Below are 26,410 nucleotides of genomic sequence, written 5' to 3' on the forward strand. Positions count from 1 at the left end.
GCCAGCTGGATTGAGCTGTATTGAGATATATCCATTCAGATATTTGAAAATTATAAAGATTTGTTTAAAACAAAAACATCTCCACCAAAAAAATGGCATGTGGAGAATCAGTTTTCATTGCTCAGATTTCTGAATCGAATGCATTCTATTTATAAGTATCACATATTTTAGTTGATTGCTGTCTTTCTTGCACCATCTCCCTCATGATCATATTAAGTGGTTAATTACAGTGGTAAAACCAGTTTTACTCTGACAGTACAGAGGAAATAATGGAGCAACCATTGAATTCTATCTTAAGAGGCATTAAAATTGTATATGTATGTATGCATTTGCTGTCACAAAATAGTAATGGGGCTTATGGCACTAGGCACTTACAGGCTTTAGAGAAGACTGAAGGGAGATTTCATTAATGTATATAAATATCTGAGGGGAGGGTGTGGAGAGGATGGAGCTGGTCTCTTTTCAGTTGTGCTCAGCAACAGGATGAGAGGCAACGGGCACAAACTGAAGCACAGGAGGTTCCGGCTCAATATGAGGGGGCACTTCTTTACTGTGAGGGTGACAGAGTACTGGAACAGGTTGTCCAGAGAGGTTGTGGAGTCTCCTTCTCTGGAGATATTCAAAACCCACCTGGATGCCATCCTGCGCAATGTGCTTGCTCTAGGTGATTCTGCTCAACAGGGTGGTTGGAGTAGAGTAGATGATCTTCAGAGGTCCCTTCCAACCTCATCCATTCTGTGATTTAGAGAGTTAAACTTTTAAGCCTGTAAAGTTTTATGTGACATAGCTGGTATTGCTTTTTTTTTTTTTTTTTTTTTACTGAAATTGCACATATATTTAATTAGAGAATGTACATTTGCATTTCTGCTAATGCAGATTTTCAAAATGTCTCCAAATCTGCAAGGGCAGCAACAGTTATTAAAGTGATGCATGCTTTTGAGCTCTTTACAGCACATAGTTTGATGAGAAAATCATCAGGTCTTATGTGTCCTTTTAAAAATATGGAGTTGCACGTTTCTTATGGAGCCTATAGGTTTCTTTTTGAACTGCTAACTACTCTCAGAATGATTGGATCTGAGGTTAAGTAGTCATATCAAATTAATTTTATCCAAATTTACCTTTTAGTTACCTAAAAAAGACTCCAGATTTATTGCATGTATTTCAAGATGACTGTTACAGATTTATGCTGGAGGAAAAACTTCAACTTCAAAAATTTACAGGCATTCAAATAAAGGGTCAAAGCTCATCTAGTCCTTTGTGAGTCTGATAATTGCCATAAGTTTGTTTGATTAGAATATTGTACTATATATAGTATCAAATCTTTATGTTCCTGGTTTAATATAATTTTTACATTTATGTGGATTATAATTCTCTTCCATTGGCAGTGATTCTGACAATTCTCCATCAGACTTTGTAGGGAATTATTTTAGAAGGATCCCTTTCTCTTTTCTTATCTCTGGAAGTTAAAATGGTATTGAAAGATATTCCAGAAAAATACATATGAATATGGTGACCTGCTTTTTTATTTTTTTAACAGGATTGGGCAGTAACTAGGCCATTGGCATTTGCAGAAAATAAAATTGCTTTGGGCAATTGAGTGCTAAAAGCATTTTTTTCAAATATTCAGTAAGCTTAGCATCAATGATGGTAGACAGTACCATCCATACATTGTGGAAGGTATAAATTATACAGTACCATTAGTCAGGGTAGACAGTGTGTTGTTTATAAATGACTTGTAACATAAGAACAAATAACTACTTGGAAATGTGTACATGACAACTAAGCTTCACTTTGTTGTTCAGATGGCAAGAAAATAAGAAAATGCATTGGCAGGCATATTCAGATCTAATCATCAGGAAGAACTTAAATTATTGCTTCCGTTCAGAAATGGACTTACACTTCTACAGATTGTTCTTTCCTGATGAATTGAATACGTAGACTCTTATTAGATGTTTCCTTCTACCCTCTGATATCGTTACTATGGTATTCCCCAGTGACTGATGGATGCTTATAATTTTCTACTGTGGTTTTGACTCTTGACCCATATAATTAGATTTAGGAGAAAATCTCTTCTGTTTTGACTTTTTTAAACAGTACATATTTTTTATTGAAATCTGTCATAGACTGACAAGTTGATTTGAACACTTATGCATGCCTTTCATTAGTTTATCTCTTTAAACTCTGATCTTATGGACTTGTAACTGTACATTTTTCTACTTGCTGATGTTTGCAAGCAATATTATGTGCTGCATTTGTGGCATGATTGCCAATTTGTGCTGTTCATGCTGAAGTTGATGCTTATAAATTGTGGATTTTGTTGCTGAAGAAGTTTAAGCCAGAAATTATTCTACTCTTATTATCAGTATTGAATATGATTTTTTGCAGGCTTTTTTTCCCGTTCTGTTTTTTTTCCTTGCTCGATAATACTCGATAATCCAAGCAATTAGAATTCATCAAGCATCTTTATTCTTTTTTTCCCCACCCCATTATCTACAAAATTTAACATTAGTCAAAGGCTGGACTTTTAAATTTAATTTAATTTGCATATATATTACAAATGTATATCATTGAACCTATATCAGTATTATGTGCATTGTACACATACATGTTTTAAACTCTTGAATTCATTCATTTTGGGGAAAAAAATAAAAACATTTTACTGCCGTAACATCAGCAACTACAAGGATCTGCATATTTCAGTATAATACAAAGGAAAAAAGGTGTGTTGGTTTTCTTTTTATGCTCTTTTGTAAATATTGAGAAAGTTAGTTTCTGACTAATGAACAAGTTCATTGATACTTATTTATTCTCTGTAATCCCTATTTGGGAGAAGTACATTGTTGGTCAGATATAAGATTGTTGTTCCATTTACGTAGGCTAGAACGATTTAAGAGATCAGGATATACCTATTTCCTGTAAGAATAGTCTCTTAGAAAAAATACATTCTCTTCTTAACATTCATACAGTTTAGTTATTTACAATTGTGATACACTAGCATGTCTCATATCACAGTTTTGTATGTAAGATGCTTTTTGTGCATCTTAAAAGTGCTTGACAGAAAAATTAATATTATCCTCTTCTGTAAATAGGCTTTATGTAGTAGGTGGCTTTTTTTTTTTAATATAAACGGTGTGTTTGTTCACAAGCCTTTTTAACTGACAGAAACAATTTAATTTCAGATAACATCATTCTTTAATGCTAGAGTACAGAGGTGTTTGGGGACAATCCTCTGTAAGTTCTTCTTTCCTAGATGGATTGAGTAAACTTGCTGCACTTTTTCTGTATAGGTGCTTTATCCCTGAAAACACATGTACCAAATATTTTTACAAAGGGATAAGTTATTCTTATTTCTTTGTGTTTCCCATACCTTTCTACTGTTGTCTGTGTTTTCATATTCCTTTTCATTTGACTTTTGTTTTGCCTTTTATCCCTTGTTCACCTGAGAAGTCACTGTTTCAGTGTTTTATTATTAGTGAGAAAACTAACAATGATTTTTAAAGATTAAACTTTGTGTCAGCCTATGTCTGATTTCAGCCTTTTTTTTTTCTCACAGAAGATCTTAACACAAGTTAACATAATGTTCTGCGGTTATCAAAACAACTGACTTCACTGTATTTTATATGTGGACATACAGATTGTCAAATGGTAGTTACCACTGAGCAATATTCTGTTTTATAACTACCTTTGTCCTGACAGGTTTCAGGAGGAGAAGATGAAATTCAACAGCTACAAAAGGCTTTGCTAGATTATCTCGATGAGAACACAGAAACGGATGCATCATTAGTGGTAAATTTCAGCTATCTAATACCGAGTGTATATAAAAATAATTTCAATAACATGTCTACTGAATAAAATTACTTTCAGTCATGTATAGTAGTGTTTCAATTAAACTGTCACCCTAACATATACTGTTGATTGTCTTTTCCAAAATATGGTTGATGTAATAGACTCACTTTCATTATAAATCAGTTAATCTCCCTCTTATCTATCTGTTGTTTTCTGTTTTCTGTGCATCCTGCTGTATCTCTCCAGTTTTCTCGGAAGTTTTATATAGCTCAGTGGTTCCGTGATACAACTATGGAGACAGAGAAAGCAATTAAATCTCAGAAGGATGAGGATTCGTCTGAAGGAACTCATCATGCAAAAGATGTTGAGACCACAGGAAAAATCATGCATAGAGCAGAAAGTCGGAAAAAGTTTCTTCGTAGCATCATTAAAACTGCTCCATCTCAGTTCAGTACATTAAAGTATGTTTCAGTACTGCTGATTTCTTAACCATGCATTTGATGTTTTTAATTGTTTTGTATAACATGTCCTAATTAATGCATTGAATTTGTTGCAGGATGAATTCTGATACTGTGGACTATGAAGATGCATGTTTGATTGTTCGCTACCTGGCCTCTATGAGGCCATTTGCCCAGAGCTTCGATATTTATTTGACACAGGTAAAGTGTGCCAGAATCATATCACAGAATATCATAAAATCATGTAATACAACAGATTGGGATGGAAGGGACCTTAAAGATCATCTAGTTCCAACCCACCCTGCCAGGGGCAGGGATGCCACCCACTAGATCAGGTTGCCCAGAGCCTCATCCAACCTGGTCTTGAACCTTTGCAGGGATGGGGCATCCCCAACTTCTCTGGGCAACCTGTTCCAGTGCCTCACCACCCTCTGAGTGAAGAATTTCCTCCTCACCTCTAATGCAAATCTCCCTTCTTTTAGTTTAAAACCATTCCCCCTTGTCATTCATTATCTTCCCCATTATCCCCCATTATCTGCCCAAGCAAAAAGTTGTTCTCCATCTTTTTTATAAGCCCCCTTTAATTATTGAATCAATTGAATCGAGGGACAATCCCCTCCCTCGACTTGCTGGCCACTCCTCTTTTGATGTAGCCCAGGATGCAGTTGGCCTTCTGGGCTGCAGGCGCGCGCTGCCGGCTCATGTCACCAGAACCCCCGAGTCTTTCTCTACAGGGCTGCTCTCAATGAGTTCTTCTCCCAGTCTGTGCTCCTGTCTGGGATTGCCCCAACCCAGGTGCAGCACCTTGCACTTGGCCTTGTTGATCTTCATTAGGTTCACGTGGGCCCACTTCTCAAGCTTGTCCAGGTCCCTTTGGATGGCATCCCTTCTTTCTCTTGTATCAGCTGCACCACTCAGCTTGGTGTCATCTGCAAACTTGCTGAGGGTCACTCAGTCCCATCATCATGATCTCGATCCCATCATCATGATCTCCATCAGCCAGTTCCCTCAGGACCCTGGGATGCATGTCATTGGGCCCCATAGACTTGTCCTTGTTCAGTTTCATCAGGTGGTCTCGAACCTACTCTTTGCTTACATTTGGAGGGACTTTGCTCCCCAAGCCCTCCTCTACAGGTTCAGGGAAACGAGCGACGTGGGAAGCCTGACTGGCAGTGAAGACTGAGTCAAAGAAGCTGTTGAGTACCTCAGTCTTCTCCATGTTTGTTGTTACCAGTTCTCCCTTCTCGTTAATCACATGGGGTATACTCTCCTTGGCCCTTGTTTTCTGGCCAATATACCTATAGAATTTCTTCCTGTTATTCTTTGCATCACTTGCCAAGCTCAGTTCCATTCATGCCTTAGCTTTCCTGATCCCATACGAGCACATCCAGACAGCATCCCTTTACTCTTTCCAGGCCACGTGTCCCTACTTCCACTGCCTCTGCATTTCCTTCTTGCTCCTTGGTTTGACAAAAGTCCTAGTACAGTGAAACACAATGGTTTCTGACTCCAAACACATTTGGGGTAGTGTGCAATATCTATTCATTACTGAGCGCAGGTATTTAACAGGCCATGGTAACACCACATACTTTCATATTTTGTACTGATGGCATAAGTGCTTATTTTTCTTTTTCTTGTATGCATTTCATACATCATATTGTGCATATGTTATTTTGTCTGTGTATGTATATGGCAAAATCATTATATTAGATGTACACAGTAAGAGGATAATTACAAAATGTTGAAATCTTTTTCACAGTTTCTATAAGATTCATGCTTATTTGATAGTGCTAACTTATGAAATGTATCTTAATTTGATTTGAAAATATAAGCGAATTTGGTCATTTGCTTGCACAAGTGCATGTTACTCTCACTTTGGAAGCCGTTGTTTGACCAGTGTGGTTTCTTTCCTTTTTCTGAGAAAAGAGGACTAGCATGTTGGTATGGTGACATGTTTGAACTCTAGCAATGGTTTAGGTTTCATTACTTATATTAATCTGCATACAGAGCAAGTCATATAGTTACAGTGTCCAAATCCAACTTTCCTGTTAAAAGAACCATGCTGAAAGCTGCATCTGAATGGCAAAAGTAGAGTTTAAAACAAAGGGACGTAGAGTGAGCATATGGACCCTGTATAAATCCTGTTTGGACTAGTCTTAGAGATCTATCAAATATCCATGCTCAAGTCATCAGTGCCATGGAACATCATTTCCATGCACTTCTTTACTGTCTGAGAAGATGTATTCAATTTTTAGTAGACAGCTATTCTGATTTTAGTTAAATAGTTTGTGTGTTATTCTTGTGCATTTTTGCCTATGTTAAACATTATTACTTTTCCAAAGCAATTGAGTTTTTTTTTTGTTGTTGTTCTCTTAATAGATTCTGCGTGTACTTGGTGAAAATGCAATTGCTGTTCGAACAAAAGCCATGAAGTGTTTGTCTGAGGTTGTTGCTGTAGACCCCAGTATTCTAGCCAGGGTAAAAAAAAAAAGGAAATATCTATCATGCATACTGTTATCACACTTAAAATAAATCGTTATTTCTTATTTTGGTTGTGTTTTATTTGTTCTTTTTAGCTGGATATGCAACGAGGTGTTCATGGACGGTTAATGGATAACTCCACTAGTGTACGAGAAGCAGCTGTGGAGCTGCTTGGCCGGTTTGTGCTCTGTCGTCCTCAGCTTGCTGAGCAGTATTACGACATGCTGATTGAAAGAATATTGGTACAGTGACTTGTGAAATTTATGATAAGTTAAATGGCATTGGAAAACTTGTTTTCAACAGAGTTTATATGTTTAATAATATGGAATTATCACTCCAATAGTAAATTGTATTTTATTGCTTTAAATAAGGAGCATCATCCTTGTAAGACCAATCCTGTAAAACGCATCAATTGTTTCCAGTGGAGTCTTTTTTACATCAGAAAGTTCTACTGCAGTAGAACCAGGATTATGTTCCTTTTGATTCCATTGTTAAGGCACAAATTAGGTGAAATGAGAAATTATTCCACATGTTTGAAGTTTGAAGTTTGAGATACAGGTCTCTGAAGGCAGTTCAGTAGTGTGGGATGATGAAGAAAGATCTACAACACAATAATCTAAAGTTGCTAATTGTAATCCAAAAGAAAGAGAAAACTACTTTGTTTTTCTGTGCTACGTTTTAGCGTTTTAAAAGGTTTTCTGTTAGTTTTTGTACAAAAAGTGTTTTTTTTGTCTGGATATTTAGATAAAATACAATTTTAATTTAACTATAACACTAGCTTTTAGGATCCATGTCAAGCAGCTTTTTAGTCAAATACTACTCATTTGCTATTGTTACATGATAAAACATGTTTGTGAAGGGCTTCATATGCTTATAAGCATGCATAAAATAATTAATCCTGCCATTCAGATTAAACGGGTTTTGAATAAGATCACATGAAGTGAAACTCCTCATCTATCTCCTTAGATGAAGCCTAGGAAAATGGAAAATACTTGCTACATAGGGCTTATCCATAAGCTTTGTCCAAAGGCTTGAAGTACTACTGTCCAGATTTGCAAAAGGTCTTGTGTGTTCCAACAAAGTAGTTAAAGCATCATTGCATCTAACTTGTAAGCTCTTGAAGTAGAATTACACATTAGTAGCATCATGAGCTCTTAAATCAGAGGGTATAAGCGGAGGAAGCATTTTCAGCATTCTGGGTGCTCAGCCAGGCCTTTAGAACTGTTGCAGTTAAGTGGCACAAGTTATGCTGACCTTGTACTCTAGAATATTTTAGCTGCCTTTTCTAAATACATTTTGCAAGTTAGATAAGTTCATCTTCAAATATTCATATAACACAAAATAATTCATATGTTGAATTTGTTTACAAGAGTATAATACTTTTCTTCTCACAGGATACTGGTATCAGTGTCAGAAAGAGAGTCATAAAGATACTTAGGGATATCTGCATTGAACAACCAACATTTCCCAAAATTACAGAGATGTGTGTGAAAATGATTCGGAGAGTCAATGATGAAGAAGGCATTAAGGTAGAATAAAACATCTGTCAGGATTTTAATTATCATTGTTTTAGTGTTTCTATATTTTGACCAAAAAAAAAAAAAAAAACAACACACACACCACTATTTCATTGTTTCATTGTAAGATTTATTATTTTTATTTACTTTTCATTTTTTGAGAGAGCAAATATCTTGACTTCCTACATTGCTGACTTGATTTTCTTTCTCTTGTTTTCTTCATATTTTTTTTTGCTGGCAATCAAAAGATTTTAAAAAATATGTATGTTTTCTAGATTTTTTTCTGCTTGTAAGTGTTGTCTCTGGGTATTCTATTTTCAAACAAGTAAAATTGGCATATAAAAATCCTTTCTGCAAACAAAATAAGCTTTAGGTCAAAATTAAGCTCTTGACATTAGTATATGCTAGATATGCATGTTATGCATATAAAACATTATGAAATATTTTTGTGTGCTTCTTTTGCATTAATTCTGAATGTTTAATGAATCACTTATTCCCCCTGAAATGTTACTTATGTGACCATATTCTACTCTTTGTGCAATGTGTATGCAGAATGACACAAAATTAAGATTATATGATAAATCATAAACCTGACACTGATGGTTTTGTTTGATTCAGCAAAATAATTTTAAAATATCTGGGTAATTAAGTATTCCCAATGTAATAATTTTGTATCCCACTTCCAGTGGGATATGAAATATGCAATTTTGAAGTTTCAGCATATATTTTTACCACTCGAGACACATTAATGCCAAGTGGCTTTTAGAGAAGACTGTTAATCGAGATGTAGGATCCGAGGTGCTGAAAGTTGGATCCAAGGTGCTGCTGTGCAGGGAGGATGACCTTGTTCTCTCTCCTTTCCCTTGCCTTTCCAACAACCTCAGGCAGTGTCTACAATGTATTTTCAATGTTTCCATAGTTGAGGAGAAATTCTTATATCTGTATGCTTTATAAGTAATGCAGGAATAATATAGTTCACTTTCATTCTGTTCCATATTTTCCACCATCCAAAAACATTGGAAGGGAACCTACTTCCCAAGTTTGGCTAGAGAGACTTGGGGTTCTCTCATTGTCACAATTGTTCTGAAAACTCCAAAGTAATCTACCACTGCTGCTAATTCTGCTATAGAAATCATAATATTGTGTTCAGATGTTATTTTCTCAGGGTACTATGTTTTCCTGAGGAATGCAAATTAGTGCAGGAAAGTTTTAACTCAGTTTTCTGTAGCATCAGTTCCCAGTGATCATTTGGTACTTTACTAGCTTGGAGGCCAGTATAACTCCTGTAATAGTATGCCTGGGTCTCTCAGATAACATTCTCTACAACGATCTCACTTAGTTTTAATAATTCCTCATGAAAAGGCACATATCATCCACAAATCTATTGTATGGGTATATTAGAGATAATACCTATGTGCCAAGATAAGCTTATTTATTTCTGCTAATACCTTTTTTTTTTTTTTTTCAGAAATTAGTAAATGAGACATTCCAGAAGCTCTGGTTTACTCCAACTCCACACCATGACAAAGAAGCAATGACCAGAAAAATTTTAAACATCACTGATGTGGTATGTTATACAAACTTGAATGAGGTTGCATGCAAAGCTCGATTATGTTTTTAGTATCTTTGAAATATTGTCTGTAGTCTTTTAGAAAGCAAAAAATATACAAGTATCTTACTTATCAGATAGTTTTCTTTATATATCTCCTGACACTGAATATATGATAGAATTATTCATCCAATGGAACAAGCTTTAGGAAACTTTAAATGCTCACTAATATGCTGGCAATGATAACTGGGACCATATTATATTCAAGTTGTATAAAATGCTTGTTCAGTTAACAGAACAAATTTCTATTACATATAACATTTTCCAGCAAATACTAGTAGCAGCATATAGTTAAGCCTAGCTAAGAAATTGTCTCTTAAAAGAAAATTTTCCTCAAACAATTGATAATGTTTATTTTGAAAAATTAATAAGCTTTTTTAACAAATACAGGGTCAACTAGAGTAAACTAATATCTGTAGAATTGCATATACTTTCTAGGAGCAGTGAATTAAACAGCATGTCTCAAAAATCTGTTTCAAATAAAATGCTTATACTTCTGTAGTGAAAATGTGTTGTGCAAAATCTGTGCTGAGAAGGTGTTTTCATATCAATTTAACAAAGGTATAAATATCAAATAAGTACTCATTTAACTACTTTAAATTGTGTTTAAACTCTATCCTGCTTTTCAATATTTTTACTAAATGATAGTGTAGTATGCATTTTTCCAGACTGGAAATCTGACTTCAGCTTAACTCAGTTCTCCTACTAATTCTACTTTAGAGCACTTGTGAGCTGTTCTTGAGATATAATGAGAGTTAAAGATTGGTTTGTTTATATTAAAAGTGTGTATGTGCACATACACACACACACGTGTTCATTTTTGATATGTCAGGCTTGTATTAATGCTTTAATCTGTACAAAATGTCATTCTACAAAACCTGATAAGTTTTTTTCAAATGCAGAAAATGGTTTCTAATCTCCAAAGATATAAAATCATTGTACTGAACGCATAAAAACAAAACAACAACAACAACAACAAACCAGTATCTATGCATGTTTACTGTTCTTTAAAGATAATATATATATATTGAAGTAATATTTCTTCAGGTTCCTTTTTTAACCAGTTTATTCTCAATACTGCTTTTAGGTTGCAGCTTGTAGAGATACAGGGTATGACTGGTTTGAACAGCTTCTTCAAAATGTAAGCAATGATTTTTGGATGTATGGCACAATTGTCATAAGAATATTAACATTTCTTTTGATGCTAAAATACATTGGAGGGGGACTACAAGAGCAATCCATTCAGTAGACAAATTCAATTAATGCCCTTTTAAACACATGACTGTGTTGTTTCTTTTGTTTATTTGTTTTTATTCTTTATTGCTGTGATTTTCTTTGTCTCTGACATTAGTTTCTGTATTTCTATATGATCTGTTTTAAAAATACTTCACACTTTGGTTTGTATTTTGGGCAGGGATTTTTTGTTTGTTTGTTATTTGTTTTTAATTTAATGGTGTCCTCAGTAATTAGTGACATTACCTTATCTGTGGACTTCATGTTCTTAATTCTAAAATGAACATCTGGTACAATGTAGATTTATTTTTCAATAACAGATAAGCATATATTCTAATAGTATCTAATATATTAGTTACACAGTTTATAAAAAGAGTGAATGTTTAGAGTATTGCTTAATTCTACATATTTTACTTTCATTTTTTTTCTAAGAAATGAGCTTTCTTTGTTTATATCTGTTAGCCTGTGTTAACTTTCTCTTCTACATCTTGTATGCACCAGTTAATTTTCAAGCAAAATTAACAAAGCAGGAATGGGGAAATTAGAGGTCTCAAAAAAATTTACTTTACCCTGAAGTGTTATGAAAATAGGTAGCCAAGTAAACTAGCATGCCCCTTAATGACAGCAAGGCTTCACCACGGGCAAGTCATGCCTGACCAGTCTGGTGGCCCTCTATGATGGAGTGACTGCATCAGTTGACAAGGGAAGACCGAGCAATGTCATCTACCTAGATTCTGCAAGGCCTTTGACACGGTCCCACGTGACATCCTGATCTCCAAATTGGAGAGAGATGGATTTGAAGGGTAGACCATTCTGTGGATAAGGAATTGGCTTGAAGGTCATACCCAGAGAGTGGTGGTCAGTGGCTCTATGTCCAAGTAGAGGCTGGTGACGAGTGTTGTACCTCAGGGGTCTGTCTTGGGACCGGTACTGTTTAATATCTTTATCAATGGCATGGACAGTTGGATATAGTGACCCTCAGCAAGTTTGCAGATGACACCAAGCTGAGTGGTGCAGCTGATACAAGAGAAAGAAGGGATGCCATCCAAAGGGACCTGGACAAGCTTGAGAAGTGGGCCCACGTGAACCTAATGAAGATCAACAAGGCCAAGTGCAAGGTGCTGCACCTGGGTTGGGGCAATCCCAGACAGGAGCACAGACTGGGAGAAGAACTCATTGAGAGCAGCCCTGTAGAGAAAGACTCGGGGGTTCTGGTGACATGAGCCGGCAGCGCGCGCCTGCAGCCCAGAAGGCCAACTGCATCCTGGGCTACATCAAAAGAGGAGTGGCCAGCAAGTCGAGGGAGGGGATTGTCCCTCGATTCAATTGATTCAATAATTAAAGGGGGCTTATAAAAAAGATGGAGAACAACTTTTTGCTTGGGCAGATAATGGGGGATAATGGGGAAGATAATGAATGACAAGGGGGAATGGTTTTAAACTAAAAGAAGGGAGATTTGCATTAGAGGTGAGGAGGAAATTCTTCACTCAGAGGGTGGTGAGGCACTGGAACAGGTTGCCCAGAGAAGTTGGGGATGCCCCATCCCTGCAAAGGTTCAAGACCAGGTTGGATGAGGCTCTGGGCAACCTGATCTAGTGGGTGGCATCCCTGCCCCTGGCAGGGTGGGTTGGAACTAGATGATCTTTAAGGTCCCTTCTATCCCAAGCCATTCTGTGATTCTATGATTAATGCCTGCACTGAAGAAAAGGCTACAGCATGACTTCAATTCTTGTTAGATATTAAAGCATCTTCAGGGACATAATTTCAGTCCCCAATTTTTTTCATGCAAAAGAAGGCTTAAACTGATTACAATGTTCATGAAAATGTTTCATCTTAGTTTGATTTTTTTCCTTTGCATAATGACAAAAGCATTCTTTTTGCCTTTGCACTTTTTTTCTTAAGCATTTTTAAAAGCCTTCTATTACTTACTGGTAGCAAGTATTTCTAGATCATTGTTTTCTTCATAATTTCATGAAGCACAAAGTTAGCTTTCATCCCAGTGCAAAAATCAGTAGAACTGCTGTCTTCTGTTCTTTTGTTGCAGTTAATTTTTCTTCAGTTCTCTAGCATTTTGATTTTTTTTAACTTCCTTTAATTTTTTCTTCACAGTGTAGCTTTTATGGAGAAAATAGAGATTCTTTTGTAATGCAAAATCCTTGTGTACCTGTAGTAATTATTATAAAACCAGTATGTATTCAGTGTAAATTAATGCTCCCTTACTACTAAATTTTCTCTTTCATCTGCTATAGCTGTTGAAGTCAGAAGAGGATGCCTCATATAAACCTGTGAAGAAAGCCTGTATTCAACTTGTTGACAATTTGGTTGAGCACATCATTAAATATGAGGAATCTTTATCAGGTAATACTATTTAGAATCCAGTAGCTAAATTGCTTTGAATTTTTGTAATACTTTAACAATGGTTGTTAAAATTACTATAATGAAAAGTTACTGTTACAGAATTCCTATCACAAAACTAGTGATAGTGAATTATTGCATTTCAGTTCTTTATGAACTTTTGAGCACTGCATCATAATAAAGCTTCCCTAAGTTTTCTTTAGTTAACCACAATAACGGAACTACTTTTAAAATAAATTGTTAAAACTTTAAGATCACTAAAACCAAAACAAATATGAAAAGCTTTATTTGCCTTAATATGTTCCACAGTTGTAATAGGAATCATTGGCTGGGCCAATGTTCTGTATACAGAAAATATTTAAAAAATACTAATGTATTTAAAGCATCTCTGCTTCTTTTTTCACATATTTTGTGATCCTATACAAATGATAATACATTATGTTCTCATCTCTAATGCTCTTATCTAATAAGAATATACAAGAATATTCTGTACTGATCTTGAAAGATATGTCATGAAAGATATTCATATGATACTTAGGCCATATGTATTTAATTGGTCAAACAGTGCTTAGATCTAATATCTTTTGTGTGTTTTCTAATTTTTGCAGATTCTGACAACAAAGGCGTGAATTCTGGTCGCTTGGTTGCTTGCATAACCACTTTGTACTTATTCAGCAAAATCAGGCCCCAGCTAATGGTCAAACATGCCATGACCATGCAGCCATACCTCACCACTAAATGTAGTGTAAGTACAGAAAATAAGAATATTAGCCTTGTTTTTCCCCAAGATAATTAAGCATAGAAATAAATGGCTGTCTTGCATGCTTAATGAAATTGAAGGTAGGAAAAAAGAAATAAAATTGTGTTTCTATTTCATGAACATCATATCTTCTAAAGATACTAGGTCCTCTAGTATGATCTCTGTAGCTTCTAAGATGCTGTTCCTCATCATCTACCTCCACGTTTTACAGCCAAATGAAATTGAAACCTCTACTGCCTCTTTCCCTTGAGGACTGAAAACCACTTTTTCACCTGTTACAAAATCATTCCTTAAAATTTTTTTGTTTTGCAGTCACATTCTTAAAAGTAGGTAAGATTTAACTTATGAATATTAAGACTAAATGTATGGTTCCATGAGACAGTATGATTTCATGTATAGTAAATGTATCAGAAGGAAAATGTCCTGCTCTGCCCTCTTCAGCACCTCACTTCTGCCTTCCCTAGCTTCCACTTAGCAGGTTTTTTGTGCCCCCCTATGAGACAGTTTACCTCTCAAAAACAGTAGAGAGCTATAATGCTAAACCATGTACTCCAGTAAAGTGCCTCTCCCTCCTCTGAAACATTGTGGAGCTTTTTGTTATTTTGAGTAGCACAGTTGTCTCAGTGAAGGTTGTGATAAATCATTTATGTGGCAGAAAGAGCAAAGTAGATCATGCAGCCATGGCTAAAAGAAGAGCATGACTGAGTGGGTGGCAGCACTATTGCATTAGGTCAGCTGCCCTGGGAAGGACAGTTTGAGAGTACCTGTTATCAGGTGAGCTTCTAGGTATATCCTAGTATTTTGACACAGTTTTCCATAGGATCCTACTGGACAAAATGTCCAGCATACAGCTAAACAAAAACATCATACAATGGGTGAACAATTGGCTGACGGGCAGGGCTCAAAGGGTTGTGGAAAATGGGTTTGCATCAGGCTGGTGGCCTGTCACTAGCGGGGTCCCCCAAAGCTCCATTTTAGAGCCAGTTCTCTTCAATGTTTTTATAAACAATTTGGATGTAGGACTAGAAGGTATTTTGAGTAAGTTTGCCAACGACACCAAACTTGGAGGAGTTGTAGACTGATGAGGGTGGAAAGGCCTTGCAGAGAGATCTGGACAGATTGGAGAGCTGGGCGATCACCAACCGCATGAAGTTTAACAAGAGCAAGTGCCGGGTCCTGCACCTGGGATGGGCCAACCCAGGCTATATGTACAGACTGAGGACGAGATTCTGGAGAGCAGCCCCACAGAGAGAGATCTGGGGGTTGTGGTTGACAGCAAGTTGAATATGAGCCAGCAGTGTGCCCTGGCAGCCAGGAGGGCCAACCGTATCCTGGGGTGCATCAAGCACAGTGTCCTGGTTTCAGCTAGAATAATTTTCCTCCTAGTAGCTGGTAGGGTGCTATGTTTTGGATTAGGATGAAAAGAGGGGAAGACGTATGAGGAGCGGCTGAGGTCACTTGGCCTGTTCAGCCTGGAGAAGAGGAGGCTGAGGGGAGACCTCATTGCAGTCTACAGCTTCCTTGCGAGGGGGAGTGGAGAAGCAGGAGCCGACCTATTCTCCTTAATCATCAGTGATAGGACCCACAGGAATGGTGTCAAGCTGAGGCAGGGGAGGTTTAGGCTAGACTTCAGGAAGAGGTTCTTCACCGAGAGGGTGGTTGCATACTGGAACAGGCTCCCCAGGGAAGTAGTCACTGCACTAAGCCTGTCTGAATTTAAGAAGCGTTTGGACTGTGCTCTTAGTCATATGGTCTGAATTTTTGGGTAGACCTGTGTGGAGCCAGGAGTTGGACTCGATGATCCTTATGGGTACCTTCCAACACGGGATATTCTATGATTTTGTGATTTTCTGGATTCAGTCCTGGAGCACTCTCGAGGCACATCTCCACTGTGGTTTTTTTAGAGCTGTTTCCTGACTAACAGTATAGGAAAGGGGTTTCTGATTATTTACTTGCTGCAACATCTCTTTAGTGGGTTACATCGCTTTTGTTCTTACACAGGTTGAGATGAATTATAGAATAAATTCACCACTGTCAACCTGAATATGTTAATAGCTTGATATTAAATAATAGCATATGGGAATTATCCTATCGTGATCAGTGAGCCTGATTTGTCAAAAAAAAGTCCATTTGTATCAGGATATATATTTAAATATAAAAAATGTTTTCTATAGATTTCTCACAATATATATAAATTCATGATTATGTAAACTAGGAATCGTTTTAATTGTAATTTCTATATTAGTGCACATTATTGTCTATTTTGTTTAAGCCACATTCAGCCATATCACAACTTCATTTGTTGCTGATACCTGTTGTCAGGTGTTGTGTGTTCTCTAGTGTACATCAAGAAGCATTCTGTAGATTTGTTGTAGGACTCTTTAAATATATATATATAATAAAATTATCAGGACCAAAGTTTTCAGGTGTGCACACAGCCTTGATGAAAGGTGAAATTCTGCTTCTACAGTGTTTTTTTTTCTGGAGTTTCCATAAAAACCAAGAACTAGCTTTCATAATAATAAGCAATTTAACATCATATGTAAACTATATGAATAGCATTCTAAATCTTTACTAAATAGCTCAGTGATATCTTACATAAGAGCTGGGATTTTGTGACTATCAGTGCATATTAATAACAGTTATAGACAGTTTATAGGTAACATATACAGAAATGTTAAATGCTGTAAACACTGTTGTTTCAGACCCAGAATGATTTCATGGTGATCTGCAATGTTGCAAAAATCTTAGAGCTTGTAGTGCCGCTAATGGAGCACCCAAGTGAGACCTTCCTTGCCACTATTGAGGAAGACCTCATGAAACTCATCATCAAATACGGCATGACGGTAGGATTTTAATGGCTAATATTCAGTTGTTGATTCAATTTTATGTTGTGAAATACATGGCTTTGATTTAATGGAAGTCTATCTTCATTATGAAGTTGCTTTTGCTGGTCATAGGACCGATGAGCCATGAAAAAAACAATGTTCTTGGTTTACTGGAGTTTGTATGTGTTGTTGCTATATTTTAATGTTTATGACTTGGGGCAGGTTTTCAGAGCAGTCTAGGAAATAGACTGCTAGAGTGTTTGTTTTAGTTCTACATATCTCCACAAAAATCTCAATTTTAATTTCTAAGTATGTAATTCATTTGCTCTTGCTCCTAGGTTGTTCAGCATTGTGTGAGCTGTCTTGGCGCTATTGTGAATAAAGTCACTCAGAACTATAAATTTGTGTGGGCCTGTTTTAATAGATACTATGGTAAGTAAAGTCAAGTCACAACATGTAAGTTTCACTTTTCAGTTATGGCTACAAGTCCTAGGGGTGCACCATGTTTAAATACTGTCATTAAAACTTTTATCTTACTGTAGGTGCGCTTTCAAAATTAAAAAGTCAACACCAAGAAGACCCCAACAGTACAATACTTACTGCCAATAAACCAGCACTCCTTAGATCACTTTTCACTGTTGGAGCTCTATGTCGGCATTTTGATTTTGATCAGGAAGATTTTAAGGGCAACAGTAAGGTAAAATAACTTGTATTTACTCTCCAAGTCTTATGTATATCAAATATTCCACTTTTATTTGAAAGCACAGTATTCCTAGTTGCTCAATGCTATATTTTTTCATAATGCATAGAAGGATGTTCTTTGGTCTGTAAATATGTGCCAAGACCGTGTAGTAAGATTGTGTTTCTCTTTTCTTTTTGATATTTATGGTTTTCATAAGAGATTAAAAGAATCTGTTTCATCCTCAAACAGTTGTTATTTTTGTTTTAATTTATTCAGGTTAACATTAAGGATAAAGTACTTGAACTGCTGATGTATTTTACAAAGCATTCAGATGAAGAAGTACAGACAAAAGCCATTATTGGCCTGGGTAAGAAATATTAATAATTTTTATTTTTCTGCTATAGTAAACATCTATGTATTCTAGCAGGAATTTATGTATTTATGTAGTGGCAGGGAGTTTATTTAAAATCAAACTTCACTACATGTTTTATTTGAGAAATAGCTAGAGAAATGAAGTCAAAGGGATGCTAGTTGTATACTTATGCAGTAGAGTGGATGTTTTTGACAGTGAATGACTTTTTGATGAGTGTCCAAGTTTTAAAAAAAAAGTGGATTTCAAAAGTAATGGAGATGCAAGTATTTCTTAACTCCAAATCTTGTGAGTTTTTTTTTGTTTGTTTGTTTTTTTCAGTCCTTGAGGCATGGTTACAGAATAACTAGAAAAGGGGCTGGAAAAATCTTGAGCATTCTAAGTGAAGGGCCAGATATTCTGCAGGAGTTAAGGGAATTATGGCATTTTGTAACAACTGGGGGTTGTTCTGTGAGATTTCACTAGACATTAAGATGATGACATAGCCTAAATATCACTGCTTTTTTTTAGGATTTTGATTGTATTTCAATTTTAAATAGATTCTTTATCTGAAGCCATTAGTGTGGTATCTCAGTGACTTGCAGTAATGCATGAACTGCCATTGAATGGTTTGTATCACATTTGTCTTCTGCTCAAGGACAGAATCTGTACTTGTGAGAGAACTTTATTTGGGCAGATAGGCCTTGGTTTCTGGAAGAGTTCAGTTCATGGTTATGGCTTGGTCTAAAGAAAGTTCTCTGTTGTGTGTGACCTTGCTATAATTTGACTGTGAGCTATAGTTTAACTATGGAGAATAATTTGCCTTCTTATGCTGCTGTTTTGGTGGCTTTTTAGATGACTAGTAAGGGCTCTGAGGATAAGAACCAAGATTTAATCTTTATTTGAAATTCTGTGAGAATCCATTTCAGACAGCTGAGCAGAATTAATGGCTTTAGAGTTGTCTCAGTTGCAGGAGCAACGCCATGGTGTTCTGGACTGACTGGAGTTTTTTCTAGGCATTGCATCAAGGTGCACAACACTTCCTGTAGTTTAGTCAAATTTAATTGTCCTGTACAGGATATTGCACATGGGACATGGGCTACCATGCTAACCATAGACATAATTACTTTATTCATGGATGTTGACAATATTGCATTAGCCAACAATGTTGCTAACTTAGAGACTGAACTCTGATCAGTTTGGGGGAAGGGGAGAAGGTAGGGATGCCTATCAGTAGTTTTTTTTCAGATTTTTCTTCCTCTGCCTGTAAGCACCTCAGTCTTTATTTTAATTAAACCTCAGAAAATTGCTTTAAGTGATATATTGATCTCATCTACGCACTGGTTCTATTTTGGGGTTAGCTGTTGTATGTGTGGACATGTGGTAGGCAGAGCAAAATTCTACCTTACAGGCTGGTAATTGAGCCAAGTTGTCAAATCATTCAACATCTGTATGAAGCAATAAGGTGAAAAGAACTAGCAAGCTATTTCCATGTTTATACAAAATAAAGGTGTTGCGTGAAGAATGCGTATTTTCCTATCAGTAATTATTTGTGTGTCCTTTCGGTAAGGACACTTAACAGGCTTAGCCTTTGCTTTGGGATGTGTCACTGCTGTTGAGGGAACCTGGCCACTATGGTTAAGGATAACAAAAAATGTTTTTATAAATATATTAACAGCAAAAGGGCCAAGAAGAATCTCCATTCTTTACTGGACGCAGGGGGGAACATGACTACAGAGGATAAGGAAAAGGCTGAGGTTCTTAATGCCTTCTTTACGTCTGTCTTTACTAGCCAGACCACTTATCCTTGGGGTACTCAGCCTCCCAACCTGGAAGTCTTGGATGGGGAACAGAAGAACCACCCCACAATTCAGGTGGAAACAGAGACCTGCTGCTCCACCTGGACTGTCACAAGTTCATGGGGCTAGATGGGATCCACCTGAGGGTGCTAAGAGAGTTGGCGGATGTGATTGCTGGTCCGCTTTCCATCATCTATCAGTGATCATGGCCATCCGGAGAGGTCCCGGATGACTGGAGACTTGCTAATGTGACATCCATCTATAAGAAGGGTCATAAGGAGGACCCAGGGAACTACAGGCCTGTCAGCCTGACCTCGGTGCCAGGAAAGGTGATGGAACAGGTCATCTTGAATGCAATCACACAGCATCTGTGGGACAACTGGGGGATCAGGTCCAGTCAGCATGGGTTCATGAAAGGCAAGTCCTGCCTGACCAACGTCATCTCCTTCTATGATGGGGTGACCCGCCTAGTGGATGAGGGAAAGGCTGTTGACATAGTCTACCTAGACTTCAGCAAAGCCTTTGACACAGTCTCCCACAGTATTCTCCTGGAGAAGCTGGCAGCCCATGGCTTAGACAGCTACGCTCTTGGCTGGGTTAAAAACTGGCTGGACAGCTGGGCCCTGAGAGTAGCAGTGAACGGAGTAGAATCCAGCTGGTGACTTGTCACGAGTGGTGTTTCCCAGGGTTTGGTGTTGGGGCCAATCCTCTTTAATATCTTTATTGATGACTTAGATGAGGGAATTGAGTGCACCCTCAGCAAGTTTGCAGACGACACCAAGTTGGGGGGGGAAATGTCTATCTGTCGGAGGGTAGGAGGGCCCTGCAGAGGGACCTGGACAGGATGGGTCAATGGGCAGAGGCCAATGGGATGAGGTTCAACATGGCTAAGTACTGGGTCCTGCACTTTAGCCACAACAACCCCATGCAGCGCTACAAGCTTGGGGCAGAGTGGCTGGAAAGCTGTGCAGAGGAAAGGGATCTGGGGGTGCTGATCGATGCTCGCCTGAACATGAGCCAACAGTGTGCCCAAGTGGCCAAGAAGGCCAACGGCATCCTGGCTTGTCTCTGGAATAGTGTAAGAAGCAGGACCACAGAGGTGACCATCCCCCTATACTCTGCTCTGGTGAGGCTACACCTCAAGTACTGTGTTCAGTTTTGGGCCCCTCAGTAGAAGAAGGACATTGAGGCCCTGGAACATGTCTGTCCAGAGAAGGGCTATGAAGCTGGTGAAGGGCCTAGAACACAAGTCCTATGAGGAGCAGCTGAGGAAACTGGGGTTGTTTAGTCTGGAGAAGAGGAGGCTCAGGGGAGACCTTATTGCTCTCTACAACTACCTGAAAGGAAGTTGTGGGGAGCTGGGGGTCAGCCTCTTCTCACAGATGATAGGACTAGAGGGAATAGCCTCAGCTTGTGCTGGGTAGGTTCATGTTGGAAATTAGGAGAAATTTCTTCTCAGAAAGCGTGGTCAGGCATTGGAATGGATTGCCCAGGGAGGTGGTGGAGTCACCATCCCTGGGGGTGTTTAAGGAGTGGTTGGACTTGGTGCTTAGGACATGGTTTAGTGGGTGACATCGGGGTAGTAGGGTGATGGTTGGACCAGATGATCTTGAAGGTCTTTTCCAACCTTAATGATTCTAGGATTATATGATTAAGCTTAACCGTAAGTCTTTTAAGGTCTGATTATGGTTCTCTTCCCAATGTGTACTTGCAAGGCAAGCCAAGGATATAAAATTTTGATTTTTGTTCCTTGATGGTTCCTTGGAGAGCTCCTATGTATTCAGATACTGACACTGGATGTACTTCTAGACCTGTATGACTCTTCTTACTGCAGTTTCCCTAGGTCAGCATCCTGTCTTTATCAGGAGTATTACTTTCATGGCTGCATGGCTGATAGAATTCCTTATAAGTTTTGGATGGTGTCCATATGAAAAAGCAATACTGTTTGGATTAGAAAAAGCTATGCTGTTGTAGGAATTGGGAGGGGATTAATTTCATACCTGTATTTTGAAACAAGACTTAAAAAATAGAAATATAATTTCTAGATGATAATGTGGAATATTTCCTCTTCCCCCCCCTTAGGATTTGCATTTATACAGCACCCAAGCTTAATGTTCGAACAGGAAGTAAAGACTCTGTACAACAGCATTCTTTCAGATAAGAACTGTTCAGTAAACTTAAAAATCCAGGTGTTAAAAAACCTCCAGACCTACTTGCAAGAGGAGGATACACGTATGCAGCAGGCAGACAGAGAGTGTAAGTGTTAAATTCCTCTGTGCTAATTAAAAAAGGCATTCAAAATCTAACTTTTTTTCATATAGTTATTATATATGTAAACCGAATCACTTAAAATTGTTATCTATCATTAATACTGTACACAAAGTATCCTAGGAGAATTTTCAAAAAACATTATGTGCATAGGTGTATTGAGAAGTGTAGGTTATTATTAACTTTCAAGATGTATAAATTCTGGAAGCAATCCAGAATACATAATTGCTGTAATGATGGTAGTAATGCTTTTCATCAAAATCTTCTCTAAGGTTAATTTGCAGATACAAAATAAGAAATAATAAGAAAAATTTTAAATTAAAACTTTCTTTAAGAAACAAGAGTATAATTAAGGTTTTCTTGAAGAATATTTACCATCAGATTGTTCTACATTTCATGAGATCATAAACACATTCTAAGACATCTAAAATGTGTATATATTGTAAAGCTTAAAGATCAGTATGCATCAACTAATGGTGAAATAAATGCTTATACTGTGGTGAGTGTTATTGTTTTTGTCCTTTTTACAGGGAAAAAAGTAGCAAAACAGGAAGACCTGAAAGAAATGGGTGATATTTCCTCAGGGATGAGTAGTTCCATCATGCAACTATATCTCAAACAGGTCCTTGAGGCTTTCTTTCATACCCAGTCCAGTGTACGCCACTTTGCTCTAAATGTCATTGCACTGACATTAAGCCAGGGTCTCATCCATCCTGTTCAGGTATGGTAGGCTTTTTTTTGGGGGGTGGGGGGGGGGTGGGGGGTAGTATTTTGGAGGGGACATTGGATAGCATTGGATAGTATTACTTTTCTGTTATAAGTATAAATTTCAGGTGTATGCCAGGCCTTTTCCTTCCTTTGATTCTTTATCCTGGAAACTGTGTTAGCTTGCCTCCACCTCAATCCCCGTATCCTCCAAACACTATGAAATTCCAGAGCCAATGTCAGAACTGTCTTCAGTCATCATCTCCATTATTCTTTGCTACATAATATTTTTATAATTATTTTTAATGCTGTACCCATCATGCATGTTCAGTCATAAGTTGTGTGCTTGTTTTTTGTTTTTTTTTTTTAATGGCATTTTTTGTACTGTAAATTGACTTTCAAGTTTGAGAGAAATAGGAATGCTACCTGAAACCTTGCACAACTTCTATCATTATTTGTAATGCTGGTCTTTTCTTGTATATTGTACTATGTGCTTGCAAAAAGTAGTCAGGTGGTTAAGTTGCATAGAGTTTCCTATTCTAGTTCCTGCAGTAGTCAGAATACAAGAACAACAGTGTTCTGACTGGAAGAACAATGAAAGAACAAAGATAGAGTGAGAAAGAGGTGGTACAATGACTCTGAATAATTCTTTTTTTTTTTTTTTTTTTTTCAAGTGTGTGCCATACTTAATTGCTATGGGCACAGATCCAGAGCCCTCTATGAGAAACAAAGCTGACCAGCAGTTGGTGGAAATAGACAAAAAATACGCTGGGTTCATTCATGTAAGTAATTCTAAATTAAAATTTTACAGAATACTGTTTGCTGATAGTTTAACACTTGAATATGCCTCAGCTGCAGAAAAATAGTATCAAGTAACAAATTAACTATAAGCAGTTGTAAAGAAGATCCTGACTCTTTCCCTGATCAGAGATTTCTGTTGTTAGAAAGAATGTAATAGGATGTAATAATTTGAAGCATCTCTTTCAGTCTAAAATTGTCTTTAATTTATAATTCACAATGTTTTGCACAGTGAATAGTACACAAGCATTTATTTGATAAGAGAGAAGGACAGGTGTTTCATAATGTTTAGCAACTACTTACCTATATCAGTAGACTAGGGAAAAGAACACATTGTTCAAAATAGGATTTTAGGGTATTGAGGCTTTATGAATTGTAATCTGAGTTGAAGGAGCATAGGACGTTGTTTAGAACTGGGGGATCTTGCTAAAGGAAAATCTGAGGGCTAAGTGAGGACTTGTGGATTTGTGGCATAATGCTATTAGTTCTGTTTAAGATCTGAAACGGCACTGCAGAACCTTTACCTTATCTCAGAAGATCCCATTCTTGGTTCAACATGTGTACTACATTATGGAAGTTCCCAAATTTGTTCTGTATTCCACTGAAATTGGAGCATTGTACTGTTCATGGTATCCAAATATACCTAATGCAATAGGTAAAGGCTGTCAGAGGAGATTTGCTCTGTAGGCAGCTCTGATTTAAATCAATGTATACGTGAGGAGATAACTATACTGAAAAGAAGCAGAGGTGGTATGAGGAGAGTTGGATATGCAGCCTAGGTAAAGATTCAGTCTGTTCTGAAATTTCAACAGCAACTTTGAAGTAAGTAAAATCAGCTGGAAATTCTAGGATATCTGCAAAAAATAAAAATCTCATTTTTGTTGGTTATTTTGCACTAATATGGACTCGGTATTGGTTTCACTATAGCTGACATAAGCATACACATTTGGTAAAATATTCTGTTCATGTATGAACGTTTCAGTATTCTTGAAAGTAGTTTAAGTTGGAATACCTGGCTGCAGTTGGTAAATAGATTAGCTGTATATGTTTCTAACATAGAATGAATGGTGAAAGCAGTTCACAAGACATTTTGATCTCTGCCACAAATTCTGTTTTAATGTTTGCCAACTCAAGAGGTAGTATCACTGCAGTGCATGTTTGAAAGTTAAACTTCAGATGAGCAGCCACTTAAAAGGAAATAAGCTAAAAAAAAAAAAAGTAGCTTCTGTTAACAGGCATTTGTTTAATTTTCCACTGCAAAAAAAATATATTATGTGTTTCAGTTTTACTGCTTGAAAGAAATGGTTTAAATAAAAATAAATACTTTTCAGATGAAAGCAGTGGCTGGTATGAAGATGTCTTACCAGGTGCAACAGGCGATCAATACCTGCCCAAAGGATCCTGTAAGAGGTTTTAGACACGATGAATCATCCAGTGCATTGTGTTCACACCTATACTCTCTGATTCGAGGAAACCGTCAACACAGACGAGCATTTTTAATTTCTTTACTCAACCTCTTTGATGATACTGCAGTAAGCATCACATTTCTTTCACTTCAAAAGAAATTCAAATATAGCAGTACAAGCTTAAATTCTCCTTTCACAATGTATTTTTATAACACAAATACTGATAACTTTGTTTCCCTATTGTGTTTTGGTTTGCTTTGTAATATGAGGTATTTACATATATAATATTTGTTATTTTTGCATCATTCTATATCTTTCTATATACCCAGTTTGGACTGATCAAAAATAATGTATCTTCAGTTATGGCTAAATTTTACATATGTTCTTTAGAGTCAGGTGGAAGATATCTAAAATAAAATGTGTTATGTTTTTTTTACTCTAGACTGTTAGGAACATATGATAAGAGTATAAGTCCAATGTATTTATAGGTACGCTTATAATTTTGTATTTATTCTTAACCTACAGAAAACAGAGGTGAATATGCTCTTGTACATAGCAGACAATCTAGCATGTTTTCCTTATCAAACACAGGAAGAGCCACTGTTTATAATGCATCATATAGACATTACACTATCAGTTTCTGGTAGCAACCTACTACAGTCATTTAAAGAGGTATGTCCCTTTATAGTTTACTATATTTATTATGGTGGCAACATAAGCTTCTCTATAATTTGGTCAATTTTTCAGTGAGTACAGTACCATTATTATGATATGGATGAGCAGCATTACTTTGTAACCAGTAGTTAAAAACAAACAAACAAATAACCCTTTTTGTTCTGGCCTGGATCTGGAAGACACTAATTAAAAACCTTTCCTTACATTTCTGCTTACATTATTAAAAAAGAAAGAAAAAATTTGAGATCTCAATATTAAATACCTATCATTTCCTAATATTTCTGAATAATAATAAATTGCATGCATCTGGAAGTACATGAACCTGGAATCATCATGAAATATTGGTTTATTGTGGTTGTTTTAATAATAAAATCCAGTTTGCTGTTTAATTCTTTTTGTTTTCAAGTAGCTGATAGTAGTTGCATGTGTGTCACCTGAGGGACTTTAAATACATTGTTTACTGCAAGAAAAGTGTGCAGTATTTCATTTCATATGGTGGTATATAAGAACCCCAGTCATGGTATAGTATCTGTTGTTACAGCAACACACAACCCTTTAAGAAAAAGGCCTCTATTTCTCAGACTTCTTCATTTCCTGGACAACTTTAACGATAAAAGGTCCAAGCTGTTAAGAAGCAAACCCATTCCAAGAATTTCCAATCTGATACTAATTACAAGTCAGAGTTGATGCCTGGAAAGTAC

At 36.9% G+C, this 26,410-nt stretch overlaps 1 protein-coding gene across 1 annotated transcript in view; it reads left to right on the top strand.

Annotated features, from left to right (window-relative positions):
• LOC118155637 (nipped-B-like protein) overlaps positions 1 to 26,410 on the top strand; it is a 76,039-nt gene that overhangs the window by 45,996 nt on the left and 3,633 nt on the right. Inside the window, exons 18-36 of the mRNA XM_035309022.1 lie at positions 3,697 to 3,786; positions 4,033 to 4,247; positions 4,343 to 4,445; positions 6,624 to 6,722; positions 6,821 to 6,967; positions 8,120 to 8,254; positions 9,711 to 9,809; positions 10,939 to 10,992; positions 13,334 to 13,442; positions 14,048 to 14,184; positions 16,905 to 17,045; positions 17,366 to 17,459; positions 17,570 to 17,724; positions 17,986 to 18,076; positions 21,940 to 22,113; positions 22,656 to 22,846; positions 23,505 to 23,612; positions 24,960 to 25,160; positions 25,560 to 25,706. Of these exons, the coding sequence (XP_035164913.1) occupies positions 3,697 to 3,786; positions 4,033 to 4,247; positions 4,343 to 4,445; positions 6,624 to 6,722; positions 6,821 to 6,967; positions 8,120 to 8,254; positions 9,711 to 9,809; positions 10,939 to 10,992; positions 13,334 to 13,442; positions 14,048 to 14,184; positions 16,905 to 17,045; positions 17,366 to 17,459; positions 17,570 to 17,724; positions 17,986 to 18,076; positions 21,940 to 22,113; positions 22,656 to 22,846; positions 23,505 to 23,612; positions 24,960 to 25,160; positions 25,560 to 25,706 (2,490 nt within the window). The remainder of the gene's footprint in view (positions 1 to 3,696; positions 3,787 to 4,032; positions 4,248 to 4,342; positions 4,446 to 6,623; positions 6,723 to 6,820; positions 6,968 to 8,119; positions 8,255 to 9,710; positions 9,810 to 10,938; positions 10,993 to 13,333; positions 13,443 to 14,047; positions 14,185 to 16,904; positions 17,046 to 17,365; positions 17,460 to 17,569; positions 17,725 to 17,985; positions 18,077 to 21,939; positions 22,114 to 22,655; positions 22,847 to 23,504; positions 23,613 to 24,959; positions 25,161 to 25,559; positions 25,707 to 26,410) is intronic.

Source organism: Oxyura jamaicensis, chromosome W (assembly GCF_011077185.1).
Source record: "Oxyura jamaicensis isolate SHBP4307 breed ruddy duck chromosome W, BPBGC_Ojam_1.0, whole genome shotgun sequence".
NCBI lineage: Eukaryota > Metazoa > Chordata > Aves > Anseriformes > Anatidae > Oxyura > Oxyura jamaicensis.